General features: G+C 38.7%; 1 protein-coding gene across 24 annotated transcripts in view; it reads right to left on the bottom strand.

Moving 5' to 3' along the window:
- Positions 1-27,453, bottom strand: part of LOC131251594 (uncharacterized) — a 62,960-nt gene that overhangs the window by 21,489 nt on the left and 14,018 nt on the right. For 23 of the 24 annotated variants that reach the window (XR_009173991.1, XR_009173984.1, XR_009173986.1 and 20 more), the window contains 7 exons: positions 22,976-23,023; positions 22,643-22,722; positions 22,186-22,285; positions 21,502-21,616; positions 20,876-20,971; positions 20,549-20,767; positions 9,394-9,452 (listed from right to left, as the gene is read on the bottom strand). Coding sequence is in view for 16 of the 24 variants with exons in the window: in XM_058252400.1 (XP_058108383.1) it covers positions 9,394-9,452; positions 20,549-20,767; positions 20,876-20,971; positions 21,502-21,616; positions 22,186-22,285; positions 22,643-22,722; positions 22,976-23,023 (717 nt within the window). In the remaining 8 variants the exon portion in view is untranslated. The remainder of the gene's footprint in view (positions 1-9,393; positions 9,453-20,548; positions 20,768-20,875; positions 20,972-21,501; positions 21,617-22,185; positions 22,286-22,642; positions 22,723-22,975; positions 23,024-27,453) is intronic. The other variant, XM_058252394.1, reaches the window with a different exon arrangement.

The following is a 27,453-nucleotide window of genomic DNA, read 5'->3' as shown; positions in this document are numbered from 1 at the left end:
TGAAGACCTTACACGTGTTCGTAACATGTGTAAGTTGCCTAAAGGAGATATTTAGACCATTGGATCGCGAGGATGGTGTGATCATTACACCACCTTCACGGCGCTATCATTGGGGCCCATCGGGCATCTTAAATTTGCATTTAATTTATGAACATTTGATTTATTTAAGTTTTGAGATAGTTTGCGAATTTCTTTTTTTTTCTTTTCTTTTTCTTTTTTTTTTTTTTTAAATGCAAATTTGAAATTTTCAGATCTAAACACTATATGCTATGCATGAAACCCTAGAAAAAATAATAATAATATATAAAAATAAAAATCTAGACTCTTGATAACTCAATCTAAGATGACCCAATGCAAGAAACTTAAGCTTTGATACCAATAATTGATGTAGGATGGCCTAATCCAATCTTAAATGAGCATGGTATTTAAAAGAGGCGGATTTATGCAATCTTTAAAAAACAGATAAAATATCAGTTTATACATCATAAACACAAGAAAGAAATAAGGTTAATATAGCATTGATTACGGCCATCCATCACAAACACGAAGTATTAAATCTTAAAATCTGATTTTAGTTGGATCCGGCGAAAGATAGAGCTTTCTTTTTCTTTTCTTTTTTTTAACACACGCATACACACCACCACACACTCACACTGTAGTGGAATTTCACCACCTATGGTACTCGAACCCTCAACCAGGTGTTGGAACTCCTAAGAGTCTACCACCGGAGTAAGATAGAACTTTCATCTTGTAATAGGTCTGTCTAACAATCCAAGGGGATTTTCTAATCCAGAAAAATAAGAATTTCCTGAATTGGGAAATGTGGAAAATTCCGAAAAGAATTGGTAGTTCTTCAAATTTAGATTTGGGAGACGGGTTTTATGTAGGGCTGAAAATCTTTTGATATCCAATGATTTAAATAAAAAGAAACAAGATCGGCTTCTAGATCTAAAGATTTTAGGAGAAAAGGAAGAGAGTAGGGTTAGAGAAAAAAAGTACCTTGAGAAAAGAAAGAAGTAGAGGATGAGAAATCACTTCCCTAGGCCTCACGCCCTCTTCCAATCACTGGAAGTCGAAGACGAAATCGTCAGAAGCAAAAAAGCTCTCATTTTTCTTTCATAAACATAACAGAACATGCTATAGGTTTAGGGCAACTCTTATAAATTCGTAATTACATGAAATTACCAAAACACCCCTACTAAAAAAAATTTAAAAAAAAAAAGAAAAAGAGAGAAATTCACACAAAATTATGCGCAAACTGTCTCAAAACTTAAATAAATCAAATGTTCATAAACTAAATACAAATTTAAGATGCCCGATGGGCCCGAATGATAGCGCCGTGAAGGTGGTATAATGAAGGCAGGCCGTGACAATCCAATGGTCCGATCACACCATCCTTGTGATCCAATGGTCTAAATATCTCCTTTATGCAACTTACACATGCCACGAACACATGTGTAAGGTCTTCAACTTCTAGAGACTCGACCCGTACTCGTCATCTAACCACATTGACACGGGTAACGCACGCTTCCTGCATTGATATACTTTAAATGACCTGGTGTCCGCATCAACTAAACCCAGCAGTGTTTAGTCCTCATCCAAATCGATTCATATAAAGACATGTTGTAGTGTGATGTTTTACCTATGGATGTAGGTCACATCATTCTCGGGAGGCCGTGGTTATACGATAGAGATGTCACAATTTTTTGTCGCTCGAATGCATGTACATTCACGCATGAGGGCAAGAAAATCAAGATTAATCCGTTGCCACCCAAAACCCACACGGACAAGGCTAGGGATGTGAAAACGAGTGAGTCAAGGAAGGATGTGAGGAAATCTATTCCGAAGTCTCTACATATCATAAATGCAAAAGAGTTTGAGAAAGAGACAGGATGATTCGACGACGTACGCCCTAATGGCTAGGGAAGTTACACCCGAGGTTCATGTAGAGTTACCCCCTGAGATGAATTCGGTTCTCGAGGAGTACAGTGATGTATTCCCTAAGGATTTACTGGATGAACTTCCACCTATGCGGGACATCCAGCATGCCATTGATCTCGTCCCGGGGGTCTACTTTATTGAACTTTCCTCATTACAAGATGAATCCTACAGAGCATGCATTATTGCATAGGCAGGTAAATGAGCACCTGCGAAAGGGTTTCATCCTTGAGAGCATGAGTCCGTGTGCCGTACCAACGCTATTAACGCCTAAGAAAGATGGTACGTGGCAGATGTGTGTGGACAGTAGGGCCATTAATAAGATCACGATCAAGTATCGGTTTCCGATACCGAGGCTTGATGATATGTTAGACATGATGGCCATATCCACCATTTTTTCCAAGATAGACCTCAAGAATGGGTATCACTAAATACGCATACGCCGTGGAGATGAGTGGAAGACAGCCTTCAAGACGAAGGATGGGTTGTACGAGTGGTTGGTCATACCTTTTAGCTTGACTAATGTACCCAATACTTTTATGCGTGTGATGACCCAGGTTTTAAGACCCTTTATGGGGAAGTTCTTAGTGGTTTATTTTGATGACATAATCATATATAGTACCACTAAAGAGCTACATCTCAACCACTTGAGGCAGGTCTGTAGTGTCCTGAGGGTGGGGAGATTATGTGGAAACCTTAAGAAATATTCGTTCAGGGTCCATAGTGTCGTCTATAGGAATGCGAGTAGATCTAGAAAAAGTTAAAGTCATGGTTGACTAGCCTGAACCGCGGAACATACATGATGTGAGAAGCTTTCATGGCTTAGCTACATTTTATTGTCGGTTCATTCGAGGATTTAGTACTATTATGGCTCCTGTTACTGATTGCATTAAAAAGGGGGAGTTCATATGGTTTAAGGCCGCAGCTAAAGCATTCAAAGATATTAAGGGCAAGATGATAGAGGCTCCCGTCATGTGTCTTCCAGATTTTTCTAAAGTCTTTGAAGTAGCGTGTGATGCTTCAGGCATAGGTATTGGAGTACTAAGCTAAGAGGGTCATCCAGTTGCCTATTTTAGTGAGAAACTGAATGAGGCAAAACAAAAGTATTCCACTTATGACAAAGAATTTTATGCGGTAGTGCAGTCGCTACGTCATTGGCGTCATTATCTTCCACTGAGAGAAATTATTTGTTTTCTTATCACAAGGCTTTGAGGTATTTGAATTCCCAAAAGAAGCTTAACCCAAGGCATGCCAAGTGGGCAGCGTTTCTTTAGGAATATTCATTTATCCTAAAACATAAAGCCGAGATCGATAACAAACCAGCCGATGCCCTTAGTAAGAGAGTGACATTGCTCAACTCCTTGAGTGTAGAAGTAGTCGGGTTTTAGCAATTGGAAGACGAGTATCCCATGTGTCCGGATTTTGGGGGAACATACGTGTCACTCTTAGGTGCCCAGCATAGTTCGGGTAAGTTTGTGTTGAAAGATGGTTTCCTTTTCAAAGGAGACCGACTTTGTATTCCCCGCACTTCCCTCCGGGATTTCCTTATTTGGGAGCTTTATGTTGGAGTTATTGTTGGCCATTCTGGTCGAGACAAAACCATCGCCCTAGTGGAGGATCGATTTTATTGGCCAAGTCTCAAGCGAGATGTAGCCAAAATTTTAGGGCAATGTCGAACATGTCAATTTGCAAAACAGAAGAAGCAAAATACTGGATTGTACACGCCATTGCCAGTGCCACATGCACCGTGGCAAGACATTAGTATGGATTTCGTGCTTGGATTTCCTAAGACACTTAAAAGGCGCAATTCCATTTTTGTGGTCGTGGACCATTTTTCAAAAATGGCCCACTTTCTCCCTTGTTCTAAAACCTCAGATTTGTCCAACAAAGCCAAAATTTTCTTTGAGGGGGTGGTTCGATTACATGGTTTGCCTCAGACCATAGTGTCTAACAAGGATGTCCGGTTTACTAGTTATTTTTTGAAGACATTATGACATATGATGGGTACGAGACTCTAGTTCTCGTCTGCCTACTATCCTCAAACTGATGGCTAAACTGAGGTTGTGAATCTAAGTCTCGAAAATCTACTACGATGTTTGGTGGGTGAACACACTAAAACTTGGGACTTAATCCTGCCAGTCGCCAAGTTTGCATATAACAGTTTAGTTAATAGGTCCATGGGTATGAGTTCATTCAAGATTGTTAGTGGTTACAAACCTAGACTACCCATAGATTTGTTATCTATGTCAGTCACCTAGCGGACCTCAGAATCAGCTGATGCATTTTCCCATCACATTCATGAGTTGCATGCAGAGATTAGGAGGCGATAAATGCTAGTAATGAACAATACAAAATTTCAACTAACTTACATCGTAGAATTCAAGAATTTAATGAGGGTGATTATGTAATGGCTAGGATGAGGCCAGAACGGTTCCCACAAGGTACCATTAAGAAGTTACAAGCACGCAGTGTTGGACCATTTAAGATTCTGAAAACGATTGGGTCCAATGCATATGTGATAGCTCTTCCACCTCGTATGGGGATTAGTTCAACATTCAATGTGGAGGATCTAATGCCTTGTTCAAGCCATCCCATAGACGCTAATTTTGTTCCAAACCATTGGTCAATTTCTGAATTTTCTTCCCAACTCACACCACCTATGCCTACCATACCTGAGAAAAGAGAAAAAATTGAAGGAATTGTGGATGAGCAAATTGTTTCCACTCGGGACGGTGGATTTCAAAGGTACTTAGTGAAGTGGAAGAAAAGACAATCATCCGACTGTACATAGCTAATGGAAGCGGAGTTGTAGAGACTAGATCCAGATTTGTTAGAAAAGCACAAGAGTTTTATCTCGCCGGCGTCGAGATCTTCTCAGCCGATAGGAGTTGATGCGGACACCAGGCCATTCAAAGTATATCAACGCGGGAAGCATGCGTTACCCGTGTCAATGTGGTTAGATGACGAGTATGGGTCAGGTCTCTAGAAGTTGAAGACCTTACACGTGTTCATGACATGTGTAAGTTGCCTAAAGGAGATATTTAAACCATTGGATTGCGAGGATGGTGTAATCAGAACGTTGGATCATCACGGCCCACCTTCATTACACCACCTTCATGGCACTATCATCGAGGCCCATCGGGCAGCTTAAATTTGCATTTAATTTATGAACATTTGATTTATTTAAGTTTTGAGACAGTTTGCGCACAATTTTGTACAAATTTCTTTTTTCTTTTTTTGAAACTTTTTTGAGTTGGGGTATTTTGGTATTTCATGTAATTACGAATTTATAAGGGTAACCCTAAACCTATAGTATGGTATATTTATGAAAGAAAAGGGAGAGTTTTTTGCTTTCGATGATTTCGTCTTCGACTTCCAGTGATTGGAAGAGGACGTGAGGCCCAGGGAAGTGATTTCTCATCCCCTACTTCTTTCTCCTTCTTTCTTTTCTTAAGGTACTCTTTTTCTTTAACCCTATTCTCTTCCTTTTCTCCTAAAATCTTTAAAACTAGAAGCCGATCTTGTTTCTTTTTATCTAAATCATTAGATATCAATAGATTTTCAGCCCACATTAAATCCATCACTCAAATCTAAATTTGAAGAACCACAACTTCTTTTCTGAATTTTTCACATTTCTCAATCCAGGAAATTCCTATTTTTCTAGATTAGAAAATCCACTTGGATCGTTAGACGGACCTATTGTAAGACGAAAGTTCTATCTTTCGCCGGATCCAACTAAAATCATATTTTAAGATATAATATTTTGTGTTTGTGATGGATGGCCATAATCAATGCATATTAACCTTGTTTCTTTCTTGTGTTTATGATGTATAAGGCTGATATATATATATATAAAGATTGCATAAATCTGCCCCTTTCAAATACCATGTTCGTTTGAAGGTTGGATTAGGCCATCCTACATCAGATAAGAATGTTGGTTTTTGCCTTGACATGTTTGAAGTCAACCAAATGGGCCCTAATTGAACTCACAAATCAAACATGATTTGGTGAACTAGGGCCCGTTACATTGAAATACAATAAAAAGAAGATAAAAACATGAGGCAAAAAAAAATAATAATAATAAGAATAAGAAAAAAGGTGATGGTTTGCCCTTTTTATGATTTTCCCCATGATGGTCCATTTCGCTTCGATTTGTCAAATCCCACTCAAATTTTTGTTCTAAACCCCAAAATAGGCCTAAATCTAGTCTTAAATGATTTTATAAGCTTCCTCAATAGTTTAAATGAAAAAAGAACAGGAAAAATAGAGAAACATTTTCAAATTTGGACCTTTATGGTTGTATTTGACACATTGGGCCTATATTAGCACCAATGCACCAGGAATTGGCCGATATAGCTCGATATTGGCGGCCCATTTTTTTTTAACAGGGGCCAAGATAGCTCTGTATCGCATATCGCATTAAGCCGATAGGGATACGATATGCCTATCTCGGCTAATTCCAACATGGAAATTTCAATTCATGAATGTAGCGCCTTGTGCACTTGGGAGATATAAGCTAGTAAGAGTGCCCTGACGTTTTTCCTCTTGCTCTAGTTTGCTTAACATAGTCTCAGAGAGGGTTACATCACGTTGATTTTGTCTATAGGTTTGTTCTTCATCCATTTGTTGATGGTTTGAGATCTCCAAACACGTGGCTTGCCCATAAGTTGGCCCTTACGTTCCTTGCTCAAGCTTTCTTGATATTGTCGAGTGTGATTTCGTGCCAGCATGTCTCCAAGCTCGATTTCGGCATGTCTCATAGCTCAATGAGGGCTTTCGTTACATGTCAATGTATCTCCAAGCTCAACGAGCACTATCATTTTGTGCCAGTATGTCTCCACAATCAGCAAGGGTTGTTGATGGTAGTGGTGTAGTACTTGTTGTCGAGGTGGAGGTGGAGCCTCTAATGATGCTCATGGTAATGCTCGAGAAAAGATAAATCCAACTATTTTTGGCAACAGTTTCCTCTCTACCATTTTTGCTCTTGCCTTTGCCTTCATTAGGTTGTGGAGTAGACATTGTACAACTGATTATTGTTTTGATGTGTGCCAATTGTTTGATATGAAGGGTTTTAAGTTTTCAAATTTGGACCTTTATGGCCATATCAGCCATATTGGACCTATATTGGCGCTGATACACCACGAATCAGCTGATACAGCTTGATACGGCCCAATACAGCCCATTTTTTTAACAGGGGTTGACATAGCTCTGTATCGCATATCGTATCGAGCCGATATGGATACGATACACCTATCTCAGCTTATACAATATGAATATTTCAATTCATGAATGCAGCACCTTGTGCCCTTGGGAGTTGTAGCCTGTAAACTAGTAAGAGTGCCCCCGGCCCATCTCTTAATACAAAACTCATGTTTTTCTTCTTGCTTTAGTTTGTTTAACATAGTATCAAAGTAGGTTAGATCATGTTGATTTTGTCTATAGGTTTGTTCTTCATCCATTTGTTGATGGTTTGCGATCTCCAAACACTAGGTGGCTTGCCCATAAGTTGGCCCTCATGTTCCTTGCTCAAGCTTTCTTGATGTTGTCGGGTGTCATTCCGTGCCGGCATATCTCCAAGCTTGATTTCGCCATGTTTCATAGCTTGGCAAGGGATTTTGTTTTGTGTCGAATGTTGATGTATCTCGAAGTTCAACGAGCGCTATCATTATGTGCCAACATGTCTCCACAGTCAACAAGGGTTGTTTGTTGGCGGTAGTGGTGTAGTACTCGTTGTCAAGGTGGAGGTGGAGCCTCTGATGATGCTCATGGTAATGCTTGAGAAATGACAAATCCAAGTAATTTTTGTAACGATTGCCTCTTTGTCATTTTTGCTCTTGCCTTTGCCTCTGTTGGTAAGCGGAGTAAAAATTGTACAGTTGGTTATTGTTTTGACGCGTGCAAATTGTTTGATGTAATTCTCACCCAACATGACATGGCTAATGATAGTTTGATGGCTCGATGATTGTCAATTTCAGCTATGGCCTACAATTTCAAGAGAAGATTCAGTGGACATCAAAAGATCAATTTAAAGGCAATTTGCAACCAAAGATCGCAAATCCAACCATGTTGAGTTGTTGACAATACAAACTCAACCTTTATGTTTATTTATTTTTGTTCCACATCGGATAGTTAGGAATGTGGGTTGTCACACCCAGCCACAAAATGGGCTCAAGTTTTCTACTCAAAGGAGTGAGTGTGTACGCAATGTAGCACCTTGTGCACCTGGGAGCTCTAAGCTAGGAAGAGTGCCCTGGCTCTTTTCTTCATATACATCTATTGTATTTTCTCTTGCTTTAGCTTGTTTGACAGCCAATACAAAGAGAGGATCTATATATATTATAAGGGGGAAATGCCATTGGAAAGAGCATCTTTCTGAGAAAATGAAATGCGGCAACTATTAAGCAATTTTGAAGATTGACATGGCGAGGGAAGGATACCAGGAAACAAAGAAGCAATGCTTCCAAAATCAAGATTGATGGACACAGAGAACAGAACAGAAGTGTCCTTACAGACTATTGGATGAATTCTCTCTGATGTAGCTCAATTCTCTAATTTTTCCTTCTTGATAGAACATCTAAGTAGGCGGTGTTCTCATAGTGCCTCAAGATGCATGTTCTCAGTAGGTACAAACACGAAATTATAATGTCTGGCCATCCCTTCGTGATTCTCTCATGATGGTTGAAAGAACCATTGAGAAAATTAAAGACAGTTGCTTGTATGGAACAGCAACGGGAACAAGCTACTGTTTCAAACATGTCTTCTATATTGAGTCATATTGTAAATTTGAAGGGTGGGAATAGGACAAAATCAACTTATACATTGGAAGATTTCCTTCAATTTTTTTTTTCCTAGAAAATAATGGAATGAATTCTTAAAACGTATAGATAGGAAGATATGATCAGGTTGGCATTCTAAGTTCTAACTTCCACAAAGTTTTGGTCAATTAATATCATGTCATGGAATTTTCTATGTAATAATGATATAAGCATCATATCCAATTAGCCATTGGAAAGAAGCCAATCTTGGCAGTAATCGAACTCCATTCAACTGCATTCAATCCATAAGAAGAATAAAAAGATTTGACAGTGATAGGCACCACACTCTTTTATTTTGAGTGAATCATACAACCTTTTCTTCTTTTTTTTTTTGAAAGGTTCATACACGATTTTAGTTAAATGGGATTCCAGCTGCAACTCATCTTTTATGATAATAGAAGCATTGAACAGAGTGGTAAAATATGAGTATAAATCAAAGGATTTAAAAGTGATAGTTGAAACAAATTAGACTTCAAGTAGTAGTTCACGCATGGAAGACGAAGAAGCCTCCAAGTTTTGAAGACAAGTTACTAGACATTTTTCAATTAAATAAAAAAGCACGCGTGAAGCACAAGTTCCAGCAATCAAAATTTCTAGCTGCATAGCACGCGTATTTGGAAACCAGTGAACTGAACTCTACCTTTCTTAGAACTATTCCAGGGTCACGAATGGAAGCGAGAAGGGCAGCTCTCTTAGAATCTGTAGGTACGAATTCAAGGAATATACAATGGTGTAACAACAATTAACACATAAATTGGGATGAAACTAACAAGAATGAGTACAAGATAAAAGGAAGTTATTCTGATATTTGAGGACCACTAGTTTACATGTCTTAAAGACTGTGACCGTGGCATTAGGAATGTTATTCTAGCATTTGAGCTTTTCTTCTATGGATGTGAGGCTAAGATGGTGATGGTGCAAGGCTAATTTAAACCGGCACATCCAGAAACAAAAAGAGCAAATATAAGTTAGAGAAGAGTTTTTTATTGGTAACAGTAATGCCTGATTTTGTAAATGAAATAATCTTCCCAACATGGAGATGCTAAACTTAAAGCCTTTTAAAAAATGGAGACACTAAAGCCTTTGGCAAATGAGTGGTGTCACTTCAAACCTCAACAACCGTTTGAAGGAATATGCCATATTTGAAAGTGCATGTATTGTATCTGTGAGACTAATGGCACAATAAATCCTATTCATTCATCAAGTTGGCCACATAATGCATGGACCGGTCTACCATTCAGGGTTTACCATTTTTGCATTGAAAATGTGTGACAAATCTGAGTCATTCAAATAAATGTGCCACATAATGCATAGGTCATTCTAGAATCAAATTTGACATAAAGAACATGTGTGATGGATCCATCCATTCATCAAGTGGACCATATAATGCATGGATCATCCTAAAGTTAATGCAATTAATCAATGCCAAAGAAAGCAATCAGTCCTGATTGATCATAATGACAGCATTTGATCATTGATTGTCCATCATGCATTCATCATCCACCTTTAATTGCACATCTCTCTCAAAAATCATTTTGATCCGATGATTCTAACCCTCCAACCAATGGCTATGGGCTATATTAGAGGCCTACTCATTGATCTAGACCGTCCATCATGTGCCCACCTTTCATTGCATGTCCGCCTCAAAAATTACTTTGATTAGATGATCATAAGCAACCTATCAATGGCGATGAAAATATATGGCTGATATTCATTATCGTAGAAACAAGGTACAAGTTGTGATCTAGACCATACATCATGAGCAGTCCACCTTACTCATACTTCCCAAAAAGGAACTTTGATTAGGTCATTCTAACCATTTGACCATCAACTAGAAAATAGAATATTATAGGTTTTGACATGTAGCACCCTCCCCCCTTTGTGATACCCCAAATAACTCCCTTCCTTTTTCGCATTCTCAGATAACTCCTTCCATTTTCTATATATGGTCAAAAACCTCCTTGTGGTTAGCTTCCATTGCCAACCCATGAAAAAACCATGACAGAGCCATTATAGTCATCTGTTGAACATATAAAAAAAATAGTTTTGCCTCTGTGCTATATAAAGAAGAGGAAAATGACTTTCCGCCCCTATAAACTATAGAATCTTTCAAAATCATGTAACCGACTTCCAATTTTTGGGCCTTGTCGCACGTGCATGCGAGGTCGAACCGCTTATAACATGGGCCCAACCAATGTCAAATGATCTGAACCTTCGTATGGCTAAGGTGAGATTTCAACCATTCATTATGTGGGTTTCAACAATATCAAATTCGTTCAACATACAGGTGTGTCCAAATTGTTCAACATACATGGACAAATTGGATCCTTTCAACATATATAGACGGAGTCTTATTTGTTCATTCATATAGACATCCGATTCGTTCAGCATATAGAGATGAATCTCATCCTTTGATAACACAGGCAAACCTGATCAATTCAAAATACAGACAAATATGAATTGCTCAACATATATAGACAAATATGATCTGTTTAATATAAATAGATGGATATGATCTGTTCATTCATATGTAAACGAATATGATCCCTGTCAACATACACACACAAATATGATCCATTAAAAAAATACATGATAATCCATTCAAAACACAAACTAATCTAAGTCATTAATATGCATAGAGGAATTTGATCTGCTGAATATACATAAACAAACTCTATTCATTTGTTATACATAGACATATAATCCGTTAATTCATACAAACATCTGATCCATTCAACATATAGACAAATCTAATCCAATCAAAACACAAAAGAATATAATACGTTGAACACGCGTAAACAAATCTTATCCGTTCAACATACATAGATGAATATGACCCATTCAATCAACAAGATGGATAGGTAACTCCTTATCCTGGCAATTCAATAATATTCAAAATTGTATTGAACTAGAGTACATATTAACATTTGAAACCCTCTATTGGTTTGGAATGTTGGATAGAATGACTTCGGCTGAGATGGGTAAATCGAGTTATTCAGATTGGGAAATGTTTTTGGACTGTATGTGCATAGTCTTGTAGAAAGTTCTTGGACTGTTTGTAGACTTGTATGGGGCGCACCTTCTATGTGGATCATTATGTGGGCCCACTTTTTATGTCCACCATCCATCATGTGGGGCGCACCTTCTACATGGATCATCTATCACGTTGGGCCACTTTGAATATGGGTCATCCATCATGCGAGACCTTGGATGTGGACCATCCATTAGGTGGGACCCACTTGATGTGGACTGTCCATCACGAGGAGCCACACTTTGATGCAGGACATCCATCATGTGAGGCCCACTCTGTCCATTATGTTGGCCCGCCTTAATGTGGACCATTAATGATGTGGGGGGCCAACTTCGATATGGGCCATTCATCATGTTGGCCCACCTTTGATGTCAAATGTCGATCATGTGGGTCCCACCTTTGAGGTGGATGGTCCATCATGTGGGCCATACCTTTAATGTCCACCATCCATCATGTAGGTCCCACCTTTGATATGGATCATCCATCAAGTGGGGCCACACTTTTGATGCAGGCCATCCATCACCTTTGATGTACCTGTCCATTATGTGAGCCCACCTTGACATGGACCATTCATCATGCAAAGCCCTGCCTTCTATATGAGTTGTTCATCAAGTTGGCCCACCTTAGAGAGATTGGAAAGATAAGAAAAGAGGGCAAAATAGGAATTACTTTAATAAGTTTTAAGGACAAACTTGTCAAAAAATTAGCCAAAAATGTCTACCCACAATAGATTCCCCAGATTGCGTGGGATGACCAATTGCAGCAAAATCCGAAGCATTGATGACTTCCAAAATGCCGAATCTGTCCATCTTAAAAAAACTTTAAAACCAATTCCAATTCCCTACCCAAACCAAGCCCAAGCTAAATTCTAAGACAAGTCCAATCCTAAGCCAAATTCAAGTCAAATGTGAGTCAAATCCAAGAGGTACATCAATAGGAGGCTTATCCAAAGGAGAACACATCCAAAAGTTAACTTTCCCCCTCCCAAATTACCCTTGGATTCCTTCTTAATAACACCATCTACCACTTTCAAAGCAAATGAGGAAATGACATATATCACCAAGCCCCTCTTAGACAATGAGAACATTCCATGTGTTATTTTTAACCCTTACATAACATTTAATTACACCCTTACTATCCCTCAAAGTATAAAAATGGATTTCCCCTCTCATTCTCTACACACCAAAGAGGGAGAGAGGAGGGGGCTCACCCACATCCTTCTTCTCCTTAAGCACTTAGCCTAGCCACCCAACCTAGCCCAACCTAGCCACCCAACCTAAACCAACCTATCTCAACCTAGCCCATCTATCTCATCCAAACACTCAAACCAATCCAGTCAATCCAAGCCACTCATCCAAAGCCTATCTCATATCTAAGTCAATCCATTCAAAGCTATCATCCAAACTAAATAAGTCATCTCAATGGTCTAGATCTTACAAAGTAGGGTATGGATTGAAGATATCAAATCATCTCTTTTGCGAAGAATATCGGTTCTCTTCTTCCCTCTCCTACAACTTCGTTTTGTCGGTCACCTCACATGGTACATTACTGCTTTCTTCTACTTTTCTTATAGTTACTCGCAACACTCACTCCCTTTTCAAACCCCCTGCTTTCGCAATCTATACAAGTGTATGCTCTGCAACTTGTTGGAATCCCGGATCTTGTCCATCAGAAACCCGGATCGACTAAGATTTTATATTTTTTACTATCTTGAGTCAGACATTACACTTGCATCATCCTTGCATTCCATACATCCATATACCTTGAATCCACCACGCTAGTCTATCCGAGTGTATGCTCTATGGCTTGCCAGGATACCAGATCCTGCCCATCAAAAACTCAGATCAATTGAATTTTGACTGCTTCTCTAAGTGTTGTGAGTAGCTATAAGTAAAATAAAGTAGTAATATACCACGTGAGGTGACCAACAAAACGGAGTTATGGGAGAGGGTGGAAGAGACCTGATACTCTTCACAGAAGAGATTATCAAATATCTTCAACCCCAACCCTACTCCACAAGATCTAGACCATTGAGATGACTTATATGGTTTGGATGATAACTTCGAACGGATTAGATTGACTTAGATATGAGCTAGGCTTTGGATGATTGGCTTGGATTGACTAGATTAGTTGAAGGGTTTAAATGGTTTGGATGGGCTAGATGGGTTAGGTTGAGATAGGTTGGGCTAGGTTGGGTGGTTAGGCTAAGTGTTTAAAGAGAAGAAAGGTGTGGATGACTCCCTCCTCTCTCCCTCACTTTGGTGCATAGAGAATAAGAGAGAAAATCCATTTTTACAGTTGGAGGGATGGCAATGGTGTAATTAAAAGTTACGTAAGGGTTAAAAATAACACATGAAATGTTCTCATTAGCTAAGAGAGGCTTGGTGCCACAAGGCATCCCCTCATTTACTGCGGAAGTGGTAGAGGGTGTAATTAAGAAGAAATCTAATGACATTTTGAGAGGGAAAAAGTTGACTTTTGGATGTGTTTTCCCTTGAATAAGCATCTCCTTGATGCACCTCTTGGATTTAGCTTGAATTTGGCTTGAAATTGGATTAGGGTTTGGCTTAGAATTGGACTTGGCTTGGCTTAGAATTTAGCTTGATCTTGATTTTGGGCTTGATTTGGGTATGTAATTAGGCTTGGTTTTGGAGTATTTTAGGGTGGACAACTTCAAGATTTCGAAAGTCATCAATAGTTCGGATATTGCTGCAATTGGTCATCCCGTGTAGGGTGGGGTGTCTGCAACAGGTAGACATTTTTGGCTAATTTTTTGACAAGTTTGTCCTAAAACTTTTTGAAGTCATTCCCATCTTGCCCTCTTTTCTGCTCTTTACAATCTCTCTAAGGTGGGAGAACATGCTAAACAACCCATATTGAAGGTGGGGCTCCGCATGATGAATGGTCCACATCAAGGTGGACCCACATAATGGATGCTCACATCAAAGGTGGGCCCCACATGATGGATGGCCCGCAACAAAGTGTGGCTCCACTTGATGGATGGTCCACATCAAAGGTGGGACCCACATGATGGATGAGGGACATCAAAGGTGGGCCTTACTCATCTCAATCAATCCAGATTTCTGATGGACAGGATCTGGGCTTCCAACAAGTCGCAGAGCATACACCTAGATAAATTGAGAAAGCATGAGATTTGAGTAGGAAGTGGGTGTTGCGAGTAGATATAAGCAAAGTAAAATAATAATAAAAAACAGTAATGTACCACGTGAGGTGACCGACAAAACGGAAATGTGAGAGAGGGAAGAAGAGACCCAATATTCTTCATAGAAGAGATGATCAGATATTTTCAACCATGACCCTACTCCGCAAGATTTAAACCATTGAGATGACTTATATGAGTTGGATGATGGCTTCAAACGGACTGGATTGGCTTAAATATGAGCTGGGCTTTGAACGAGCAGCTTGGATTGAGTAGATTGGTTGAAGGGTTTGGATGGTTTGGAAAGACTATATATGCCAAGTTGAGACAGTTTGGGCTAGGTTAGGTAGCTAGGTTGAGATAGGTTGGGCTAGGTTGGGTGACTAGGTTGGGTGACTAGGTTAGGATAGGTTGGGCTAGGTTAGGTGGCTAGGTTAAGTGCTTAAAGAGAAGAAGGGTGTGGGTAAGCTCCCTCCTCTCCCTCTCTTTAGTGTGTAGAGAATGAGAGGGGGGACCCCTTTTTTTTATAGTTAGAGGAATGGCAAGGGTGTAATTAAAGGTTAAGGGTTACAAATAACACATGGAATGTTATAATTGGCTAAGAGGAGCTTGGTGCCTATGGCATCCCCTCATTTGCTTTTGGAGCGGTAGAGAGTGTAATTAAAAAGAAATTCAATAGCATTTTGGGGGGAGTTGACTTTTGGATGTGTTCTCCATTGGGTAAGCCTCCCCTTGATGCACCTCTTGGATTTAGCTTCAATTTGGCTCACATTTGGCTTGAATTTGGCTTAAGATTGGACTTCGCTTGGCTTATGATTTGGCTTAGGATTAGACTTGGCTTGGCTTAGGATTTGACTTGGCTTGGCTTAGAATTTGGCTTGGGCTTGATTTGGGTATGGAATTGGGCTTGGTTTTGGAGTTTTTTTGGGTTGGATGGATTCAGAATTTTAGAAGTGTCATCAATGGTTCGAATCTTGCTGGAATTGGTCATCCCATGCAGGGTAAGGTGTCTACACCCGCTTAAGCCAAATAAGCTCTTTAAAAAAAAGTGACATCTCCATCACTTAATTTTTTAGAAACTAAATAGTCTATTTTCAAAATAAGAACTTAATTTTCTAGAATAAGCAAATAACCTCTAATTAGTAGAGATGCCAAACGGCCCCTAGGTGATGCTCAATTGCATTACGTTTGTTGGTTTAAATCTAAGCATGAGTTTGTTTGTTTCATTTACTTTCAACAGGCAATGTCTAGAATAGGTGATGGTCTTGAGAATGTGATGTTATTCATGTAAGCAATGTTGTCAAAACAGCAATTGTATCGTGAGTTGTTATAAGGGTCCAATCATATCTCACTAGAAGTTGTACTGTAAATTGTAAGATTTTTTCTAATCATCTTAAAAAGGGGAAACTCTGAAAAATAAATAATTAGAAAAAAAAAACTAAAAAATCATCCATTTTCCATCAATATGGATAATGAAAAATGATATATATCATGATATTATAAATTAAGAACCCGTATACGGTAATTTCGCAAGTGTAAACGTGCCTCCACAACTTCCTGTCTTCTTCTCTATTAAACCTACAACACACGAGCCTCGGCAACTTCAAATTCCTTAATTATCCCAAAAATCTCTCCTAAATTTTGTTTTTTTTCAAATCCCCATAATCATCGGTGGAAACTTGGTTTCCTTCCAAAACAATTCTCTTCGAAGAAAAACAAGGGGTTTAGGGTTTTCTTACATGATCCGGCAATGTCCACCGCAACCCACCAAATCCAATCGATTGAGGCTCCCTCAGGCAGACAAAATAGGTACGAGATTTTTTTTTTCTATATTTAATAATATCATGCATTTATCGGCGATATTGCACGATAAATTGAGATATTGTGCGATATATCGCACGATATCCAAAAATCGGGGATTTTTTTTATAATTTCTAGGGGGTTTCATGCCGCTGAGGACCGATAATGATAATATCGGCCAATATATCAGCCGATAGTATCAATATTACGAACACTGGTCTTATGAAGGGATCAAATTTGTTTGCATGTTGAACGGATCAAATTTGTCTATGTGCATTGAACAAATCACATTCATCTATGTTGAATAGATCATATTGGACTATGTATGATGAACGGATCAAATCTTTTTATCTATGTTGAACAGATCATATTTTTCTATGTATATTGAACATATTAGATTTGTCTACATATGTTGAATGGATCATATTTGTTTGTATGTTGAATGCATAAGAACTGTTATGGTATGTTAAATGGGTCAGATTTATCGCTAATTGTTGAATGGATTAGATTCATCTGTGTACAATGAATGGATCAGATTCATCTATGTACGTTGAATAGCTCATAGTCGTGTATGTATGTTGTACGGATCATGTCTCTGTGCATTCAACAGAACATATTTGTCTTTGTTTTGCATGCATCAGATTTGTCTATATATGTTGAATGGATCAGATCCGTCTATGCATGATGAATGGATCAGATTTTCATATGCATGTTGTACGGATTAGATTTGTCTATGTTGAACAAAATTGGTTTGTCCATGTTATGAACAAATCAAAATCATATATTTATGTTGAACAAATCATATTCATCGTGAGTGACCGAACCATTTAAAGTCTAATTTCCCTCATCTTATTACCCATTAGTTCTACTCCTAACTTCTATCTAATGCATTCGTTTCTAACTCTATCCTTTGTCTTGCTACTCATCCATCTCAACATACTCGTTACAACCACGCTCATCCTATGAACATGTTGTTCCCTAACTGCCCAATATTTTGTCCCATAAAGCACGATTGGTCTTATAGATATCTCAAAAAAAAATACCCATTAGTTTGATTGGTATGCAACGTCCTAGTTCAATGAGCAACATCCACCTCAATCTTTCCGCTCTCATGAACTACTATCTACCCATGACATTGAAAATTGCCATTGTTAGGTAATTCTTCATGAACAATCTTAACTACTCCACTCCTATTGTTACTAAAATTGCATACCATATACTTTCTTTTAGTCCAACTAATTTTAAAATCTTTAGAGTCTAATATCACATACATGTGTAGCAAGGCCCAAAAATTGGAGGTCACTCGCACAACTTTGACTCTATCCTTCCTTGTCTAGCCACTCATCCATTTCAACTACACATCCTATGAACATGTTGTTCCTTAACTGCCCAACATTTTTTCCCATAAAGCATGATTCGTCTTATAGCTATCCTAGAAATCCCCCCTTTAGTTTGATTGGTATGCAGAATTCACAAACAAAAAAAAAAAAACCTCCAGAAGCACATCTCCACTTCATCTACCCATCTCTAGTTCAATGAGCAACATCCTTCCCAGTCTTTCCACTCTTACGAACTATCAACCAACATTGAAAATAGCCGTCTTTGGGTACTTCTTCGTCAACAATCTTAACAACTCCACTCCTATTGTTACTAAAATTGCATTCCGTATACAAATTTTAAAACTTTTATATTCTCACATGCATGTGCAACAAGGCCCAAAAATTGAAAGTTACTCGCACGATTTTGACAAGCACCTATAGTTTGTAAGGATAAAAAAAGCCACATTCCTCTTCGGTATGCAGCATAAGATAAAAATGTCTTTCTAAATGGTCAACAGTTGACTATAACGGCTCTGTCATAGTTCTATCATGAGTTGGCAACAAAAGCTAACCACATGGTGGTTTTTTTACCTTATTTGGAAAATGGAATGGATTATCCAGGAATATGAAAAAGAAATGTCATGGTTCAATATGTCAAAACCTCCCCATATTATTATAGTAGAAAAGGCATGATCATTGTTGCTCACGTGGGCCAATCTTTGATTGTCCATCCCTCCCAAAAATTATTTTGATCTACTTATCCTAACCATCCAACAACTAGATGGGAAATGGACAGCCCTTAATTGTTTTACTGGAAAGGGTTTGATCATTGATATGGACCATATACAATGTGTGGACCACTTTTGATTGCCCATCTCTCAAAAATCACTTTGATTGAATCATCTTAATCATTTGATCAACAGCTAGAAAATGGATGATCCATACTTATTATTGGAAAGTGGCTCATCATTGTCCATCATGTGGGGCTCACCTTTAATCACCAATATCTCTCAAAAATTATCTTGGTCATTTCGCATTAATCATCCATGCAATCGCTTGAAGAATGGACCGGACTGTCCTTATTGATTATATCATGTGGGGTCTAGCTTTGATTGACTAACCCTCTCAAAAATACTCTTTCATTGGATGATCATAACCTTTCGATCAGTGATGTTAAAAGAAAATGTCCCATGGCATATATGCCAAAATTTCCCCAGCTTTTCAGGCACATTATTTCCCCAGCATTTTTGTTAGGGAAATAATTCCCATCAAAAGCCAGGAGAATGGGGCATTGGGGAAAATTTCAGGAAGGGAGTAATAAAACACTTTTTTTCTGGGAAGAAGTGGGAACTGTTTACAGAAAAAAAAAAAAAAATTCCCAGAAAACTAACAAGTCATGAAAGAACTCATGTACCATGATAAGGAGAAATGTTGAAGAGAGGAAACGGTCCTAAAACGACAAATCAAATCAGAAGGGTTTTATCATTCACTTTTGAGAAGAAACAAAGCAATTATGAACCAGTAGCCAGATCTGAGGAATGACAAGCATATGCAAAACAGGAGAAAGTACTAAAACAAGAAGCTGACAGATTTAAAGAGTAACAAAAAGGCGACCCTAAATAATATCCAGACCCCGCCATGGCCACCCCTAGTGCTGAACGGTTAGTCCAGTTTCAGGACCAGCATATTCTGATTGTATGGATCTGTGCTTATTCAATATGAACATTGGCATTCGACAAGTCTGTGTGAAAAGAAAAGAAAAAGGAAAAAAAAAAAAAAAGAGTCATTTACAAACACATCTTTCATTCTGACATCCACCCATTGCTACCATAGACATAATATTCATTAATATAATTTGAAATTTTCAAGTAGCTTGACATAGATAGCTGGCCCCACTTAGTTAGGATGAGGCTTCAATGATGATGAAGATGAACTTGACATAGATGCTGGATTGATCCTTTTCTTCAGTTAATCGTATGCAATCAAAACAAAGCAAACATGGTACTTTTGAAAGGTGTATCATATAACATTTGATAAAGTGCTGTCCAACCTGAGAAACTTTACATTGGTGAACAAATGAAGATTGCTGCTCATTTGTGGGAGTGTGATGGGTCCGGTCATGGTGCTCATAGTTTGTGTGTGTGTGTGCATGTTCCTCAATGGGCCACCACTGAATTTGGATCACTGATTCTAAATACCCTTTTCTTCATCGAACAGCTAAGATCAACTGAAAAGGGAAATGTTAGGACATGCCACACCCATGATATATCCCACTAGATCAAAATATAAGGTCACCAGAAGGAGGGGTCCACCCATATCACTGATTAGTCCAACAGAAGTATGTTGTTTCTTTCAACCAAGCATCCTATAATACCTCCTTTTGAAAATTAATGCAATAAAAAATCCAATGATTTTAGACATGTCCCATTAGCTATGAATGTATGCGGTATTCATGCACGCACAAAGATAGAGGCAGAATCCATACCAACAATGGGCAGTGATGGAATTAACTGTGAGTTATCAACTTGTGTGCTTGTAGATCCTGAATTTCCACTCGAATGCAGCTTTTGGGTTGGTGATGACGTCGCAGCTAATGAAGGTGGTAATGGAGGTGGTGTTGGTAAGATTCGCAAACATGGTATTGCTTCACCAGATCTGACTGTGGAATCCATTTTCTCTTCTTGCTCACAACCACCATGGAGACCTTAGAACCATCATGATTGGTAAATCCTAGTCCAAGTTCAAGATGCTGAATGCAGATGGCTATAACAAGCAATCACAATATCAAAAGCAATTTATCTTAAAAGCATACCTGAAGATGGATGAATCACAACCTTGCCGGCCACCAAAGTAGAACTACTAGTTTCAGGCGAACGATGTTCAGATGTTTTAGATAGTGAATTGATGGCTTTGAAAACATAACAAAAGTAGTTAACATCAAGTACTTGTACCAAGGCATTATGTAAGTAATCACAAAGGAAATCGAATCATGTGTATCATGCAAAAGCCACATGTGATGCACGGAAGAAGAACTATAAAAGCATTAGGTGCTATCACTTTTATCCAAGTCAGTTATTGAGCAATCAGTTTCCATATGCGTGGCACACAATTATGGGATCTGGACCCTTCATTTGCCGAGGCTTAATTAAAAAGACGTTAGAAGGCTATGATGAACAAATCTAAAGCTGAATTTCACAACGTGTTGGTAATTCAGCAATCATGGGACGGATTCTTTTAAAGCTCCCATAAATGCAAAGCATTCTTGTGAAGGGTTGATCTTGTGTGGCAAACCAAAGAAACTCAAAAATTACCAAGCTTTGTTTTCATTGACATCAAGTTCCGTAAACTATGTATACCAAAGCAAGGATCTACTTAGAGAAAGATGGCATGCTTATGTAAAATAAGACCAAGAGAATGCCAATAAAAAAGATAGCTCACCACCAAAGGCTGTGTTAGAAACCATGGGAAGGTCGGGAAGGATGACTGGCAACTTCAAAGACTGCAATTGCTTTACAGCAGGTTTAAAGCTGAAACTTTCCGGTCCTGGAAGTGACTACAAAATACCAAAGTAATGCATCGAAATTCTGGACATGAATGGCAGCAGCTATTGTTGCTGGACACAAATTAAAGGGGAAGAAACTGATAGACTAGTGGTAATCCATGAAAAACGCACATTTGATTGCTTTCAAAGGGTCTAGTTTACAGAAGAACTATCAGGAAAAAAAAAAGGAGCCTGATGGAACAGGACATAGTATCCTGATGTGCCCAGCCTGTACAATTGGGTCCATAGTTCAATCTCTCAAACTGTTGATCAGATAGGAGCCAAAGTAGAACAGGGATTCCCCAAAATCAACCTGATTGGAATATCCCAACTGTTCCATATCCATTCATAGCTTAAAAATAGATAGTTAATAAAAAATTCTACAACAGTCGGAAAGATAACACAAAGATTGGACTGCTAAAATCATGCAATCTGGAGCATTCCCCATCCATGGTGGGTCAATCAGATGAACGGTCAGAAAAACTGGGGATTAGAAGCATCCAGACCATGCATCCCAGCGCATCAGGAACCTATAACCCCTCATTAACAGGAGAGAAACTTTATTAGAATCCAACTCTTACTCGCGAATTATGCAGAAGTAAACTCGGAGGTGGAGGTGGCAGGGACTGGTGTTTAGGTTTGAATGAAGAATCCAATGCAGTACGATCCTCCGCTAGGCAGCTAGACACCACAAGATGATATTGTTAACACAAAGTTCCAAAATACAAGCATTATATATTGGGAAAACCTTCATACAACAAACTCTTCCAAGATTCCATTTCAAAATAATCCAAATAAAGGGCAAAATATCCAAACAGGTGGCCAGGTCTTTCCTAAAGTCAGAAATCAAGTGCACCCAGTTTCTTATTGGGGCTGTAGATAAGCTGAGTTTCCAAGTTGGCATAAGTCATTCGACTCAACAAGATCTCAAACCAGGAGATAGCTACACCTACATGATTGATGGAATTCCAATTCAAAAGCTAATGTTGGATCAGGAAAGAAAATAATACATTCGGCTCAGCCTGAAACAATAATTACCTGCTATTGGGAAATTTTGGAGGTTCGATAAGATACTCGGAGTATGCATTTCCTCTTGAATGGGTAAAACCATCACTGGCCTAAAACAAGTCAGAAGAAAAGTCAGAATATAATTTCTCTCCATTTATCTGAGCATCTGAACTCGTACCTTTTTTCCTTTTTATTTTATTTTATTTATTTATTTTCTGTTTCTTTTTTCTTTTTTTGCTGAAATCCACTCAACTGTAAAGACGACAGTGATTATATTTAGGAAGCAGAGTAATGTCTCCAAACTTTCATGTTAGAATATGGCATATTGGGGGGAAAAAAGACAGACAAGCAATGGCCGCTCACACGAGAGTAGATGTCAGATCTTCCTCTCCCTACATGCTGATGTGTCACCTATGAGATATATGTGTCATTCATCAGGTGGGCCCACCGTGGATGTGCTATGAATCAGGCCAGTCCAATTATCAGGTAGGCAATGGATCTAAAAAAAGGAAAAATAACAGTTATAAAAGATTGGCAAGCAGTCCACAACTGAATATGTACATGCATAACCCACCTGGTCACCAGACCAGCCTATTTTTAGGTGAACAAAACCAGGGAATGCCTCTTAGGAGCCATCCCCCACTACACAGACTCCCAAACATTTGTAAGTTGAGGCTAATCAATACACCGCCAGTCTAGACATTCCTACAATACCTATGACCGCAGTAAGTTCACCTCTAGGCCATCAGAACATATTTTAGGGTCCCACGCAACCAATTCCTTAAAACGACTATGCACATTTTCACCAAGGTTTTATGTATCCTTATCGTAACATGTATCGCACCCTTGGGATACTGAAACATGCATTTGCATCATCTATGATATTGCACATGCTAGGAAATGCATCACCATTTAAGAGGACATTGGGTAAACGTAAGGAAAATGGTGGAATTTTTCAGTGATTCTTCGGGAGACAATAAAAGACATGATTACTCACTTAGGAATCAAAATATTGCCAAAAATAACTATACATAATGTATTTCCATTCTATAGGGGCCCAAACCATGCATTGTTCGACAAAAGCAGTGGAATTATATGCAATTATATCTAAATGGGTGGGTTAGGCTTAGGCCCAAAAAAAAAAAAAGTAGCCCATTCAGAATAATGGGTTGGACTCGGGTTTAGGGCAACCCAACCCATCCCACCCATATATTGAATCAATGAGCCAAGCCAAATGACTCGAACTGACCCAACCAATAAATCCGAGACAAAAAATATACTTCCTACAGTTTTGATCCCTAATCTCTTAGACATTTTAGAAATTCGCTTACCCTTGCACCACAACAAATGTTGTTGACATTGTGTCTATTTTGTTTTCTTTGATTAAAAATTACTAATGAATATTAAAGAATTCATGTGAGCCCATGGAGCTAAGAAGAACTAAGAAGCCTAACATGCAAGGTATTCCGTATTGGTAATGATAGCCATAGCAACACCATCGTTACCAATATGGGTATTGGCCGTAATGGCCGATACGGGGCCATAACGGTTGATTGTTTTATTTTATTTTATTTGCTCTAAAAATTCTAGAAAAATATTTACGAAATCCGGAATAATGTAAATATTCCAAATATGTATTCATTTTTTTTTTGTTTTGAACATGTTTATGGTAGCGTAATGGTCCACTCTTTGGTAAGAGTGTTGTATCTAGTTGTCTGGTGAATTTATGAACATGGTTATGTGTCTCTAATATTTACATATCACAATCAAGCATTAGAACTAGAAATTGGAAAAAAGGCATAAATATATCTTTTTTCGATTTCTTGAAAAAAAAGGCCCTCGAAGCTTCTATTCGCCCAAATCACTTCAATTTACAGTTTTAATCCTAAAAACTATAGCAAGAGTGGTCAAAATCTACTATAAAATAATCTAAGGGAAGTTTTTGGAATGGGAAAAATGGAAAAAAGAAGAGAAATAATGGATTTAAACAGAAAAAGTGGTCGTTTTTCGACTATTACAGGGGTAACGGTCGTTATGCCCCATAATGGCCGTAACAGCCGATACAGTCCCAAAAAACCAACCGCCCGTTTCACCCTGTATCATATAATGGCCACGGCCGTTACCTATTCGTATTAGCCTTTATGGACGTATCGTAACGGATACAGAACAACTTGCTAACATGAGAGATTACAATTAGTAAGTGGGTCAGGTTAGGCAAGTCGGTTGAGCCTAACCTGACTGCACTTAAATGGGTCTATTCGGGTCAGGTTCGAGCTCTAACAATTTTAAGCAGGTAAGGTAGGAATAGGATCACCCAGTAATGGGTAGCGAATCGTGTTAGGGCTAGATTTCTTAACCAATTTATTAAATGGGTCAAGCTTGGGCTGAACCTAAACCATTGTGATGGGGACATCTCGCGCACATGCCCCCCACACACACACGTACGCAAGAAGACGGAGGGTCACACCATCGATCTGGATCGATGACGACGTCCAGGAAGGGCCTCCTAGTTAGAAGACTGAGTTTTGGTTCGTTGGAGTGGGCCCGGTAGTCTAGTAAAGCCCATCATTGGATCTCGTGATCGTGGCCCACTAGTCTGATTAGTCTCATATTTTAGGTTTTCCTTATTAATGTTATTTAGAATATCATGGACGGTTTAGATTACTTTGATTAGTTATTATTTGTGTTTACTTCATCGTCAAGTAATAGGTTGCGCACATAGCGCAAGTTTTAGGGATATAGGGTTTTCTTATAAATAAGCACCCCTTGGAGGCCTTTTTTTTTGTTGAAGCTTAATAAAATTCTGCGTTTTTCTACTCCTCTGAGTTCTCGAGTTGTGGAAATCCAATTGGGTGCAAAGCCCTCCCTTCATCGAAGGGCTAACTACCGTGGTGCGAAGCCACATTGATCCCGATTCGCCCCCATCCTCTACCATTTCTATTTCTCATCTTCTACCACCATTCGCGCTTCAAATTTATCCTTTATTACAACAGTTTTCCTCTTTACAGTAGAATTCCAAATTTTGGCCCTGCAGGAAGGCTGAAACTTCAGCAGAGCACCACGCACAGACCGCGCATCCGATCGACACGAAACTTGGGGGTTTTAAAGCCCTCCCCTAGCCAACCAGAGCCAAAGAAGCGCTTTCCGCATTCGGGACTGGCCCGCTGTCCGCGGTCGGGGACTATCTCCAAGTTCAGATTTCCGCCTATTTTACTCATCTCATACCTATTCTCCCTAACCTAACCCTAGATTGTATTACTTTCAATTTATTTGCCCATTTTCTTACCCTAGGGTTCTCTGAATTGAAATTGGTGAATCCCTTATATTAGGGACTGATTGTTGTGCATGTGTGGATGATTTTTACTTCCCTTTGAGTATCGTTTGGTCCATAATTTTACTGATCCAGCCCTAGCCTGTGTACGCCTGGACCCGCATAGATTCCCCTTGCTTGAATGTATGAACTTTTGTGTGGGATGTGGAATTTTATATGATTGTTTCTGAATTAATATAATCTAAAGCCTGAGATCTTGCATATCATATTTAATTTTCATGTCCTGCATCAAATTTGGTATTAGAGCTTAGGGTTCTTATAAGAGAATGCATTACATGTTTAGGGTTTAGTTGTTTATGTCCATTACGCATCAATTCTCATCATATATGGCTGTTTAGAGATCCATAAACCCTGACATAAGCTGCTAAAATTTTCTATTATCCCCTTATTTGAATTATTTTAGAAATTAACTTTCTATTTTTAGAAACTTCCTTTTTTCTTTTTTTAGAAACTAGGTTATTTTTTTAGAAACTTTCCTAATTTTTTTTTTTTAGAAACTTTCTTAATCTGTTTTTAGAAACTTTTCTTTTTCATTTTTAGAAACTAGGTTGCTTTTTTTTTAGAAACTTTCCTGATTAATTTATTTTTTTAGAAACTTTCCTTTTTCGTTTTTAAAAACTAGGTTGTTTCTTTAAAAAAAAAAAACAAAGGAAAAAAAAAATAAAAAAAATACTTTCTTATATTTTGACAACTATATTTCTGAATTTTGGTAGCACTGCGTAGTTTCCCTCATATAAAGTCTCATAAGATCATTTAGTCATATTTAGTTATATATAGTCACAGTAGAAGGTCCTTAGATTGAGTTAGCAGTTGTATGCTCACACGTACAAGTCATGGTTTTGGTTTGCACCCTACACTAAACATGGAGCAATTGCAAGAGTCATTAAACAAGTTGACCCAACAATTTGAGTCTTTGGGTAAGCGCTGGGAACAACATATAGACCAATGCTTTGAACAATTTGATGTGCGCATTACCCAATTAGAGGCCTCCGTCGCGACAAACCCCACCATTAGGGAAGATGTCTAATCTCAGGCAGGTGGCCAGGAGGATAGACCAATGAATGGAGGTGGCCAAGGAATCAGTTATGGGCGTGCACCCGTGCACCCACCCCATGAGGGACATCAAGACCACTATTTTGAGTGGTACAACATGTACGACCTTGTGGCTAGAGAGAATGCACCAGAGGCTAGTGTAGAGTTACCCACTGAGGCCATTCCGGTAGTGGATGAGTTTCGTGACGTCTTTCTTAATAATCTACCAAATGAGTTTCCCCTTGTGAGGGATATAAGGTACACCAGAACATGGGACACCATACTACCTATAGTCGAGTGTGCATTTAATAGTTCTGTCGATAGGTCCACAGGTCTAAGTCCTTGTGAAGTCGTTACCGGTTATAAACCTAGGAAACCTATTGATCTTGTCCCTATGTCATTGTCCCATAGGCCGTCAGAGCCTGCAGAATTTTTTGCGCATCACATTCATTCATGGCATCAAGAAATCAGGCAGAAG

The sequence above is a fragment of the Magnolia sinica genome, chromosome 7 (genome assembly GCF_029962835.1).
Source record: "Magnolia sinica isolate HGM2019 chromosome 7, MsV1, whole genome shotgun sequence".
NCBI classification, from domain to species: domain Eukaryota; kingdom Viridiplantae; phylum Streptophyta; class Magnoliopsida; order Magnoliales; family Magnoliaceae; genus Magnolia; species Magnolia sinica.
This window is presented reverse-complemented; position numbering and strand designations above follow the sequence as displayed.